Consider the following 12,997-nt stretch of genomic DNA (forward strand, 5'->3'; position numbering starts at 1 on the left):
TCCTCTTCTGCAGCGTAGTTGCTGTTTCTGTACAGTACTGTTGCATTCACCAGCAGAGACACAGTTACATTCAACCCTGCTGTGACGCTAAATAAAACTGAATGTTTTCGATTTGTTGTGATCACACTTGGAACCTTTAAGACCAGCTCTCTAACTGGATCTTGAACCAGTATGTGAGTGTGGAAGGAGGCCCAGCTGACTGGGTTAAATGCCTTAACTGTGACATTATAACTCCCTGCTATTGGAAGAGACACATTTATGTTCCAATTTTCAGTTGTTCTGTTAATCACAACAGCATCATCCAAACTAAAAGTCCAAACCACTTTCGACTTCACACAGCTGACAACCTCCAGGCTGAATTCAGTCTGTGTCAGAACTACTGACATCCAACTCCCAGAAGGCCTCAGGGCTTGTATACGCTCATACACCATCAAGGCTGGAGGCAGGACAGTGAAGAGCAGCACTGATGAAGGATCAGCGGTGGAAAGGACAGACGCTGTGAGGTGATACTGTCCTGCAGTGGTGGGGAGGCGGCAGTGAAGGTGGAGGTGCAGACGGCAGCTGGAGTGGTTGGATGTGTGAAGGTGGTGTAGAGGGATGAGGCCGTTGGGGGGGATGTGAGTGGGTGCCACCGTGACAACGGATATTATTGCGATGTTGATTGAGATTGTGATCATAGTTGATGTTTCCATGGTTACCGTTGCTACAGTTGTGATCATTACTGTTTTCCTGGTTGGTTATTTTTCTTGTATGATTCTCAGCTTTATTAATGTTAGCGGTGTTGTCGCTGATATTTTCATTGCAATTAGTTAAATCACTTCTGTCATCATCATTTTGGTTGTTGTCGCTGTTCAGTGTGAGGTTGAGAAGAAGTAGTTGCTTCATGGTGGTGAGCAGCTGCACGTCTACAGAAATGCCCTCTACTGCACTCAGCTGTTCCCCAGATACACTCACTCTTAGGTCAGATACAGCAAGACGCACAACCACCTGCAAATGCACACACCCACATCACACAAATGTCAGATTAAAGGATAAGTGTGGTCATATTTTACATTTTTCTTTTTGTCAGACCCCATTAAAGATACCAAAATCAACAATGAATTGATCATACTGAGAAGTGTAGCCAAAGTCTGATGTAGCTCATTTCTCTGTGCCTTGGACCACGATTGCTGTCCAAAAACAATTAAAAACACATTAATGTGCCACACTGTTGCACTGTGTGACGTGTTCCTTCATTAGGATGAACATGGGCACTGTGGTTTGTTTGGACTGTCCCACATACACCGTTCTGCTGTGGTAAATACTTGCTAATGCACCAAATGCATATTAATCCGCAGATGAAAATAGCTCCTAAAAAATACATTATTTACTCCTGTTTGAGTAATGTTTGCAAAAAACTACAGTGCGCAGCTGTTTGAGGAAATGATTCAGCCTTTTTTTTTTTTTAAAGCGAAACTATAAATTTGTGACCTGTTTTTAGAGATCTGTGTGTTCCGTAGGAACCAGTGGGCTTGAGGCTGTGAGCCAGAGACAGGCTGGGGAAGTCGTAAAGTATAGAGCGACAGATGGAAATGTGCTAGTAGCTAAATCTGGCACAACACATCTCTTCTCCTTATGTGAGATGAATGATTTTTTGTATTTGGTCTCTGACAAATAAATCTAATAAATTAAACTAATCAGATTAACATTTTGTTGGTTTTGGTCTTTTTTATGAGATTTGTAGACAATTAAACAGATTTAGAATATTATCAGATGTATCCTTTAATCATTGATGCCACATGAAGAAAACATTTTTAGTGAATGAAAGCAGAATACTCACAATATGGATTGTCTCCTGCGTCCATCCAGAGGTAGTGGAGGCATTTACTGACACCACGTGAACTCCTTCTGTTTCAAAGGTTCAGTTCTGAGGGCATTTAGAATTACATTTTCTCAGTTGCCAGATTAAAAACATGACAGACGGTGTTGAGCCCTGTCCTGGAGATTTTTCACTGTTGAAATTGGACTTCTTTTTTTTTTTTTTTTTTACATCAAAACACATCTATCTTGACAGCCTAAATCACCAAATGGGACTGCGATAGACAACAGCATTCATTTTACACTAACAGAGGCCCCATAAATTCATACTATGTGATTTTTAGTGTAGTTTTAGTGTCATATATCCTTAACTACTAAGATTAATCAAAACGAAACTCCAGCATCTTCTAAAAACTACAAAATGAGCTCTGCATCAGAGACAGCTTTAAGCATTTCTCTCTTAAACCCTATCAGTCCTGTCCAAGCAGCATGTGTACATGTTGTTACTGGAGGAAGACGATGTTGAATAATTCATGACATAGTTGCCAGTGTTATTTACTAGTCATAATGCTTTTGTAAACTTTTCACATTCTCGGCGGTGATTGTTGAACCCTATATAATGACAAAGTCAGTGACACAATTTAAGTTGAGTAAAGCCTGAGTAAAAGCACTTTGTTTGTTGTTAAATTTAATACATATTTGCCTGTTATTTATGGATTTTAATTCTGTTGATGACCACAATTGCTGTCAAAAACCTCCCAGACTTCACTGATTTGTATAATTGTTGCTCTGCAATGAGCTATCATATTTGACAACTTTATAATTCTGATAAAACACATTTTAAAACCAAAATTTTCCGGGCTTAAATTCTATATAAATATCATCCATCATAAATCTCCAAATACAATTATTCACAACACATATTTCAAATATTTACAGCCCTGGTTATTCTAAAAAAGAAAATGTGCAGTACCTCCATATTTTAAGCTGATATTAGAAGCAGACAGTGGAAGTAGGATAAAAACAGACTGAGAGGAGTAATTTTGAGATACATTTGCATCACATAGTCGTGCTATATTCTCAGTCCTACATACCATAGTACTGTTCAGACAGTCAGTGTTGGGGAGGCAAGCTGTCTTTACACTCGTCCTCTCCTCTTCCACCCCCTTGTTTTCCTCCTTCTCTCTATGAGTAAACCACCAGGAGAACTCTGCCTCCATCCCATCAGCCACATATGCCTGTAGTGTGACAGGGTCACCCACGTATGCTGCCTTCACAGTCACATTGTGGGAGTTCATCTGTAGGAAGGGGATGCAGGAGGGGACGCCCAATGGGCCATGAAGCAAAGAGATCACCAAGGTGTCAGGAAATGGCTGCAAGACAGAGAGCTGGAGGGTGGAGGAGAGTCTGGATAGAGGGTTGGAGACGCTGATGTCTACAAACAAAATAGAAGGGTGGAGAGGTAGTAGGTGTTAGGTCAAATATGTAATAATTTATGTTTAAAAATAAATTAATCCCTCAATTTTTAATTACTGAACAAAACAAGTTTGCTCTTGTGCCTTACTGATTTCATGTTTTCCTGAAGTTTCCAAAATCCAATCAGATGACACAGCAAAGGAACCATCATCCAACACGCTGACATGATGCGAACTTTGACCTGCAGTGGTTGTCCACAGAAACTCCACATTGACATGACAGAGGCTCTCCTCTCCCAGACCCACAATCCCTGAAAATAAATCAAAAACCTCATTCAAAAAAAGTGCTTAAAATTATGTATGTATATATTAAACCAGTAACAGATAATATATATGTATATTTTTGCCTTTGTGTAAGTAGATTCCTTTAGATAAAAATCTATGATCAACCACATTCTGGATGAAATACTGCTCACCACCACATAAAGAAAACATTTTCATAAAATAATTATTTTAAAATTGGATATAAATCAATTACCTGAATGCATTTGATCTTTACTAATATTAATGATAATGATACATTTGGCAATCATCTTGATTTTTTAACACATTATAGCATGGTTCTGCAGCAGCTTTAATATGTATATAACTTTTTTTCTAACATCATTATAACACATATAGTATTTTCCCCTACAAGGCTTTAACTGTGGTTTACAGATGTATTATTTTTATGTTTGCAAAATTGGGGGGAAAAGCTTATTAAAATATAAATAAAAATAAATGTTGTCTCTCTAAAATTAAGTCTAAAGTTGAAGCTTCCACCAGACTTTTCTTCTGCAATAATAACACTTTTATCTATACCTTTCATTCAATGAATGAAGCTAAAAACTACTTAACATAATATCAAAAAACACAACAGATGACAATTTTTAAAAAATAAAAAAAAAACAGCAGACACTGTAACACAACTGGAAAAATCATTTCCTTTCATTGTTAACTTAAACAAACCTCTGTGTCAAGTGAGACACAGCAGCCACTGTATGCATATTTCCAGGAACAGAACCTACAGTGTGTAAAGTAGCAGCTGACCTGTGGGCTGGTTGGGGCGTCCAGCCAGGTTTCCAGAAACCTCCAAGACAAAAGTTTTCCCAGCATGCACTCTGTCTGGAGAGGTAGACACACTGATGCTGTGCAGAAAGGGTCCTTCAGTTCTGTAGAGTGCCACATTTCCCTTTCCACCTCCAACAGGCAGGTACAGCACACTGGAAAAGAAAAGAAAAGCAAAGAACAGAACAGAACAGAACAGAACAGAACAGAACAGAAAAGAAAAGAATGGAAATTGACTTTCTTCATTCACAGTAAAAGAATCCAGGACATATCAAACACAAAAAGCTTCAAACACAAAGGGTATAAATGATGATCTGGTCGTCAAAGCTATTATGAATTTGAAATGTTTTACTTTACACAGCAGTAAGTTGTACTGAGGAGATAGTTACAGATAGAATATTGAAAGAAAATGGAGAAGGAAATAGAAAATGCTGCAGCATATCTCACCTTCGTCCCTCACTTTCTCCTCTGATGTCCTTTGACCCTCCATGGGAAGATATGTTGAAGCACTCACTGACTATCCAACCATGCAGCTGGTTACCACAGTAGCATCTCTCTAATGTTAATGCTGCAGTCTGGTACCTTCAACAACAAATACTGAAGGTTAATATAATACTTTCCAAAATAGTGTCTAAGTGCTGCACACCTCCTGCTAACATGTCTTGTGTTTTAGAAAGATGTTGGGAATCCAAGATGTGATGCATTAAAATCTGGTGAAACACTTTGTTGCAATAGAAAACATGTTAAGTGCAAAAGTCAGCCAATCTCTCTTGAGTCCAGAGGTCAAGTTAACATTTATTTTCCATGTTTTAAGGTTTTTTGGTGATTGAAAATGCTTTTAAATGCTAAGTTTTAAACCATTTTTGATTTTTTTTTTCATAGCATAAAAAAGAAATACTGGGGAAAAAATGAGCTGTCCTGTCATATGTTTTATCTAAAAGAAATCGGCCTCTTGTTTGATTTTACACCCCAATGTATTTCAGAGTGAGAACATGTCATCTACGTAAGTGCTTGATAATGTATGTAAAAATATAATGTTTTCATACATAATACAAGATTACTTAACGTCAGATTATTTCTGACACCTTTGAGAAAATACTTCTTCCAGTAGGAATACATTTTAAAAATTCATGAAATGCATTTTCTCTGTAATTTTACGACACAAACATCCAAACCAGCTTTGGCTGAAATTCAGCTTATTCCACATGCTCTCTCACCCTTCATCCAGGCAGCGCACAGAGCAGGTTACCGGGTCAAGGTCACGGACATCCTCATGTGGATAAAGTCTGTTGCTGGCGTTGACGCATCCCATGAACCACGACGGATCCCCGTGACCTGCAGCAGACGAGCGGTGACAAAACGAGTTCAACGCCATGAACGTATAAACAAAAGCACTGAACATGTCTGATCTGCGAGGATAAAGGCCGCAAAGAACAAGAGGACAGCTGATGGACAGACTGTGTTCGCTGAAGACGTTTCAGACGGAGAAGAGGAAAGGAAAGGAGGAGAAAGGCAGGTGCGTTGACACCACAGACTGTGTGTATACACTGTTTATGAGGGAGTTAGAAGAGATAATGGGACTGTATGCAGATGGGATGGAAAGGTGTGAAGGAGGAAGGAAGGTTTCAGTGGATCAAACAAGTAAAACGACATTTAAATTATAGGCCTGTTAATATATTGCAATGCATTGCCCTGCAAAAATAAGCAATGGCTGAATTTTAGAGAGAAAGCATGAGGAAGCTTTTCATTAAAGGCTGCAGTTTGCTGTGTTGTGTGAAACTGTCTCCTTCACTGTCTTTCCTGTAATCTTGTTGTGAGAACTTGTGATCACTGATCGTCTTCACTAATGCAGTATTTCCAGTGTTTGGCATTTACTGTCATGATGTGTGAGGATTTTTTTTTTAAATGTATAGCTGCCCTTTAAAATATAATCTTGTTTATTTAAAGTCGTGTTTCTGTTATACTATCTATTCCGTGAAAATCACATTATTACAATTGCAAAGGTCACCAGTGAGTCAGGCTGAATATAAAATAGCAGTATTACAATATTTTCAATGTAAAATAAAGTAACTCCCAAAGGTACAAAGATATAGCTGTTGTCTTAATTGCTGGTTTATGAAGCACAGCCACTAAAATTAATTAAATAGTCTAATATGGTAAATAAAATCATTTGTGATCACATTAAACCACAAAAGAAAACATGCATTGAAAAGAGGATCAGGTGCTGCTTGTGTTATTTTGTCCACCCATCTGTGTATATTTTTCATCTAAAGATCTGTAATTATGATTATTCTTGTCATTATTAAAGCATTTCATTAAGATAACCTGAACTGGCCTAAAGTGACCTGGCCACGTGCCAACATGCCTCAGGTAGGCCCACAACATAGATCACAAGAATGAATTAATATTTTCCATCACAGGACCGACAGGACGGTCACACAGAGGCAGGAAGCAAACCTCGTTATTGATTTGATTCCGTTAATGTCCGGTGGCCCATTTGAAGCCTATTAGATCATGTAGAGGATCAGAATCTGATCTGCGTTCTTTCATCAGCATCAAAAATAATATCTGATGTCCCTAAAAGCATCTACAAATATTCACATCATGTTTTAATATGTTAGTGGGAAAAATGATTCTACTGCCAGATGAGGGACCTGCATCATCTGCCAGCCAACTTAAAGAAGCCTTAACATGAAGCAAAGTCCAATAAAGCTTCTATATGAGCAGCACTGAGTCTGAAATCAAACTATGAATCTTAACTACTATTTGGTTTTATTTATTTATTGTGTCTTGACATATTTTTCGTCTTAGGTAAAATGCCAACGGGGTGATCTACTTGAGTTTTAACTGTGTGTAATATTGTGTTAAATTATCATTCTGCTCTAGTCGGGATCTCCACTTATTTGCTTAATTCAAGGAAATACCCGGAAACGTTGTTTTAAACTAGAAATGAGAACAATTATCTCAGCATTATTGGTATTTTTGTACTTGCTTTAAGAAAGGTGTCATTGAAGGCACAATACTGAATTCCCTCTCTAGACGCTTATTTTTGCAAAGCAAGTCTGAGTTGTGAGGCACAAAAATGTGAAAACACAACAGAACCACTGCGGGTCTTTCCTCTGAGTCCAGTTTGCCCTGTGAGCCCTTTTGCTGAAAGAAGCGTCCCCGTCGTGCAGTTAACTCCACCGGTCCACCTTAAAAAGCTCTTCCGGTTCTCCAGACATCCCCTTTAAGAGGACTTTCTATATCTCCCTGTGATCAGCAGGGGGCGCTGTCAGACTGCACCATCGCTTAATGTTGACTGAAGCAGAGAGAGGCACAGCAAGGGGAATCAAACACATTTTCTCTGTCCATTTTTTATACGGAATACGCGCATATTTTGGCGATTTCGTTTCGTCTCTCCGCTCAAGGACTCTTACACCTTTTCACAACATAAAAACACAAACTGCGCATATGTGTGTGAACAAAAACCCAAACTGTTCTTATTTAATCTCCAAAAAACCCAAAATGGTGTTTTTTTATTGTTAATTAAATATTGATTCAGTTACTTATATGAAAACAAAACAGCCATAGAAGTGAAACTTATATTTTGACGCCCTTTTACGCATCAAATTTGTATCATTTCATGGGAATTAATTCATTCTGAAAATGCTTTATGTTTTATTTTGCTGCGGGACCCCCTGGAGCCCCTTCAAGGACCCCTGGAGATGCCCGGATCACACTTTGAGAAGCGTTTTCTAACCAAACCTTAAGCATCTATATGTAGCGCTGTGGTCTTGTCGGTGCGTAAAACCCACCTCAGGCCTGCTAAGCGCGAATAACCTGCTTAATTCGTTAAGCTCATGCTGTGTTTGAAATGAGTGTACGCGGTGATATAATGAACTTATGATCATGTCAACGAAATCTTTAAAAAGAAGCTGCTGGATCAGCGTTATGGCGCTGCGTAACGGAGAGTCGTAATAAACAGGCGAAGCGTTATGTAAGCGCCTGCAGTCTGCGCCCCTACCGAGGACCCAGAGTCCGCCGGAGAAAACAGCACAGCTGACTCGGGTAGACTGTGAAGTCGCATGAAGTGGAGCGATATTGATGATAGATATTGTCTTTAAGCTTTTGTTATAGGCAGGGGTGTAGTGGAGGAAAATCTGCCCGTAAATTCGGGTTACCCACATTTTTATGCGCATCATTTTAACGCATTCATCGGCTGGCATTAAACTGTATGAGAGGAAATTAAAGAAGACCACATATTGATCTCTCTCCCTAACCCTAACCCTTCAGATGAGTGGATGAAAAATCAAATAAAAGTTGTTCATATGATGATCAGCGACTGGAGGTCAAAGTGGAAGCACCTTTTCATTCGCCAGCATCACAAACAGAGTAAAGTTCTCCAAAGAGGCTGAGACATTTTCATAAAAATGTTTAATTTCCCATAAATAGACTGAACAGTTTATGCTTTTCTGTTCTGATCCCGGCGACTGCAGCTTCTTCTTTTCTAATCAAATTATTTTTGGTTTTCTGGGTTACTTTTTTCCCCTGAAATAGGGCAAGACTCTCTTCAAATTGAATTAAACCGTTAAGCACAGTGATTTCGGGAGATAATAAGGCCAGGTCTCCCCAAATTTCATCTTTCTGAACAATAATAGCAAATGGCCCGGTGTATAACAGCTCGATTACATTTTCTTTTTAATCGAGTCATGTTTTGGCCTGGTGAACATGTTTCTGTTTGTTTTCTTGGAGTGTTTCTAAGAGACAAAAGTTAAGTCCCGTTGAGCCAGACAGACTCTCTCTAAAGCAAGAATATAATATTTTCATTTAGTTAAATTGTTAGGAAATAAAGTGATTTCATATCCTCTAATAACTGACCAACTTCATGAAGCTTTTAAACGGAATAGTGGCCTGTATGATCGTTACGTACAGTTCATTTATCAATGCTGTGATATTTGAAGATTGTGCCGAAATTAATATTTTTCACAAAGGTCGTCTGCAGGCTCAGAGGAGAGAAACGCTGCCTATTTATTTTTTTATTTTATTTTTTTATGCCAAAACTAAAATGAAACAAGATTAGTAGATTAAGGGGTCATGGCTGCGAGATCAACAATGAAAGGATTCAGAGAAGGAGACACACATAGAGAGAGTGAGACAACTCAATCCTCAATTGAAATTTAAAAAACGAATGATGCAAAATTAGAATATGTTTTATCTGATTAAAAAAAAAAAAATAGGCCTATTATAATGAGGGATGAAGCAGTTGCAATCTATTTTTGCTTCACAGAAATGGTAACTCCCAAGTCTTAGCAGCTTGTTTGGCTTTATTCTGGTCTATTCACACATAGGTTTCATATTTTTACAGTATACTTGGTATTTCATGCAACTCTTTATTGTTGCTAGGCTGTATTTTGTGGAATTCTTCATCTTTTTAGCCAACCTGAAGAATACTACTTAGTAAGCAGCTACTAGTGGTTGACTCTGAATTATGTAAAGCACTTGTTCCTATATAAAATATAATGCCTCGATATTAGTAAATGATCATGTGATACTTGCCACTTTGTGTTCAACAATTGATGAAACTTGACTAACATGTCATCCAATCAGCTTTTTAGAACAGTATCAGATTCTTCTCCTTGTGCGCACAGCTTGTTCAATGGACTTTGGTCTATACTGAGTTGTTGCGTGCCCCAAACTCTCTGCATCTGGTCCTTGTTCATGCATTCACGAATTCATTTACAAGCTGCTCAACCACGAATCCATAAAAGAGGCCTGGCAACTCGGGGTGGGGGGTATGAGGGTGGGGGGGGGGGGGGATACATTTGGAGGGTCGTGATTAACCAAAAACATCCAGTAAGCCTTAGTTGTGGGAGCATATCCGAGAGAGGTCAGAGGAGATTAGTCATGTGTCAGACACGTCAGAAATAACCCAAAAAAAGCAAATTTGATGACATGCTGATTAATGTACGAATTAACAATTAGGTAACGTCCATTAACTAATATGACTACTTAAGCAATCGCTTAGAAAAACAGTCCATTGACGATTTAATAGGTCTATTAGGGCGCACGTGCATTTATTAAATCCTAAAGCTTAAATCGTGAGCTGTGCGTCCTTATTGTAAAGTCACAGCTGTGCTTAAACATGTAAGTTAAACATCCTTATTGAAAAAGCCTTTTTGACGGCGCTCTGCCGCTGTTTCCCCCCGGGGGGAGGAGAGGGAGCTCTGCGGGTTCAGATTACAGTCCAAACAAGCCTCAATCAGGCCAAATTATTAATGAGGATCCACTGTAACACGCAGATCTTATCAGGGCTGGATCACCAGGAACGCTTTCCTGTGTTTGACAACAACAGGAGCTGGAGGGAAGAAAAAAAAAACACATCAAAAAAATTAATTTAACAGGTTAGTATATAAGTAATATGGTCAAGATTATAGAGAAAGTGACCACAGAGAAAAAAATATTAAAAATAAGCAAACACCAACATCTTTATAGTAAAATAGCCTCATATTCAATTAGCAACATATTTTTAAAAAATGACACAAAGTATAATAAAATCACTATAAACTGTCAATGAAGTACTATAAGTGTCTACAATAATATTACGGTAACACAAAAATGAAACATAAAGTCAGTATAAGCTTACATGTGAGAACAACATCATAAGTAAAAATATGAATACTGATGGAGGGAATTGGCTTCCAAAAAATAAAGTAAAGTCACTTTTAAACTGCACACATTTTAAACCTAAAGGCTGTCACGTGATACTTAAAGTGATAAAGAATATCATATAATATAAACTCACTATTGTCACAATTTTTAAATCCCTTCAGGATTTTTAAAGGAAAATTCAACGAGTGTTTTATTCAAACGTGAACACCTTCCACTACCACTCCCCAATGAAATTAGTCTGAAATAAAGCATTGGTTACAATAAGGCTTGAATCCCTTTGCTGCTTTCCCCTTTGTCCCACATCCTGAGCACCCAGTATAAAGAAGTAGGTGAAAAAAGTTGGCTGAAACCTTATCTGGCAAAGACCCAGACAACCCCTCCAAAAAAAAAAAAAAAGTGTCCTATTATATTTCCCACCAACCCAATTTAAGAAACTTCACTTAAAGAGGAGAAGAAAGCAAACTCATCTGCTCAAATCTGCTTTTGACACATCGTGTCTCCTGCCTGCGTGCCCTGCAGCAAGGCAACAGGCTGTGTTTTTCATCTTCTTGACATTTGACATATAGCTCTAACTGAACACGAAGGGCTGTGGGTGAGAATATCTGTCGACTTAGGCAAGGGGCAATGGCACTGACATACTAATCAATAATCTACAAGCTGTGGCCTGAATATGTGTGGGCCACTTGTAGAAATGATTCTGAGTTTCTGTCATAATGGAAGAACTTACTTCTGGATTCATTTGAGTTTCGACTGAATGTGTTAACTGCTTTCAACATGTAGCAAGTTTGACTCAGTAAAAATTCTGATAAATATTAAAAAAAAACCACATACTGTATGTGCTAATAATGATAAATAATGATAAACGATACATTTCTGATATGTCTCCTGTGTTTACAGCAGTGAAAAATGCTCTTAGTGGTTGTGTTGGTGGCTTTTATCCCTGGCCTCCTTGTCCTAACTCCCTGGTATGAGGGGTCAAAGGTCACTGCAGCTTGTGGCCTGTGTTCAAATCCCCCTATAGTGTGTAATGCTCTCCACTAACCTGTCATATTATAAAAGAGAGCTAGTGTCCAGATTTGAGTTTTCGGGCAGTAGAAGATTTTAATCATTTGATACAGATCAACAATCCAGGGCCTTAAATTGTCATCTCATCTTATGCCCAAAGGACTGCAGACATTTAAGTCCAGATAGACTTCAATACACTATATGAATTTAAAATTGCTATTGCTATTTAATCCATTATTCATAGTTCTATGACAGACACTTTACTTCTTTTTTCAGTAGAAACTCTTAATATCTTTTGAAGGAAGGTTCTTCAACATATTTTAGGTCAATCTCTGGGGAAAAAAATCCTCTAATACAAGTGAGACAAACCATTTTACTGCAAAAATACAGTGGTGAAGGGTTTTTTTTTTATTTTGTAATTTTTGAAGGCGAATAAGTCAGCCCTTGTCACAAACAAGGTGTTTCTACTGTAGCTTACAACAAAGAAACCTCTATGAGTGTGTGTGTGTGTCAGTGTGGAGGAGGGGTTGCCATTCGCCACAGTTTTCGCCAAAGTGTTTGTATTTGTTTTTTTTCTTTCTTTTAACATGTTTTTTTTAAACGGTGTTAATAATAATAATTGTTATTATTATAGAAATAAAAATAATACTTATATTACAATAATCATAATAAACTGATGAGGGTGAGCGTTGAAACATGCTCAAACATGAGTCATGTTCAATCATTCGTGTAATAGGATTAAGCAATTTTAAAAACTGCACAACAGGAATTTCTAACTTTATTTTTTTTTAACTTTGTTTGAGATCTAAAATGTGGGTCACTGCAAAATCTACATTTCTATAAAATAAATGTATAGGGTTCAATTGTGTCCTTAGCTGATACTTTTACTATGAGGCTATGATTTGTTATTTTTATCTGTTTATTTATTTATTTTGAAGAAAAAGCACATAAACTTAAATTTGCATAATTTTATTTAAATGTCATGTTTCATGTCTTGACGGGAAATTCATTTTCACAAGCTT

At 37.8% G+C, this 12,997-nt stretch overlaps 1 protein-coding gene across 2 annotated transcripts; it reads right to left on the reverse strand.

Annotated features, from left to right (window-relative positions):
- Positions 1-906: 906 nt before the first annotated feature.
- Positions 907-6,557, reverse strand: LOC121888015. Of its 2 annotated transcripts, XM_042399267.1 has the most exons (7): positions 5,537-6,557; positions 4,767-4,901; positions 4,302-4,474; positions 3,362-3,523; positions 2,892-3,232; positions 1,820-1,906; positions 907-987 (listed from the first exon to the last, which is right to left on the reverse strand). In XM_042399267.1, the coding sequence occupies exons 1-6, from the start codon at positions 5,719-5,721 to the stop codon at positions 1,901-1,903; spliced, it is 1,002 nt and encodes a 333-aa protein (XP_042255201.1). In that variant the 5' UTR covers positions 5,722-6,557; the 3' UTR covers positions 907-987; positions 1,820-1,900. The 2 variants fall into 2 exon arrangements, with proteins under 2 accessions (XP_042255201.1, XP_042255200.1); XM_042399266.1 differs by lacking the exons at positions 907-987; positions 1,820-1,906 and having other exon boundaries at positions 2,711-3,232.
- Positions 6,558-12,997: the final 6,440 nt, after the last annotated feature.

The sequence above is a fragment of the Thunnus maccoyii genome, chromosome 21 (assembly GCF_910596095.1).
Source record: "Thunnus maccoyii chromosome 21, fThuMac1.1, whole genome shotgun sequence".
NCBI lineage: Eukaryota > Metazoa > Chordata > Actinopteri > Scombriformes > Scombridae > Thunnus > Thunnus maccoyii.

Bases quoted from the DNA above. Each gene is read 5' to 3' on its own strand.
- LOC121888015 (XM_042399266.1), bottom strand. From the start codon at position 5,721: ATGTTCAGTGCTTTTGTTTATACGTTCATGGCGTTGAACTCGTTTTGT. The intron at 4,475-4,766 runs GTGAGATATGCT...TTTCTTTTCCAG, and splicing joins GGAGAAAGTGAGGGACGAAG to TGTGCTGTACCTGCCTGTTG. The intron at 3,524-4,301 runs GTCAGCTGCTAC...ATTTATTTTCAG, and splicing joins ACGCCCCAACCAGCCCACAG to GGATTGTGGGTCTGGGAGAG.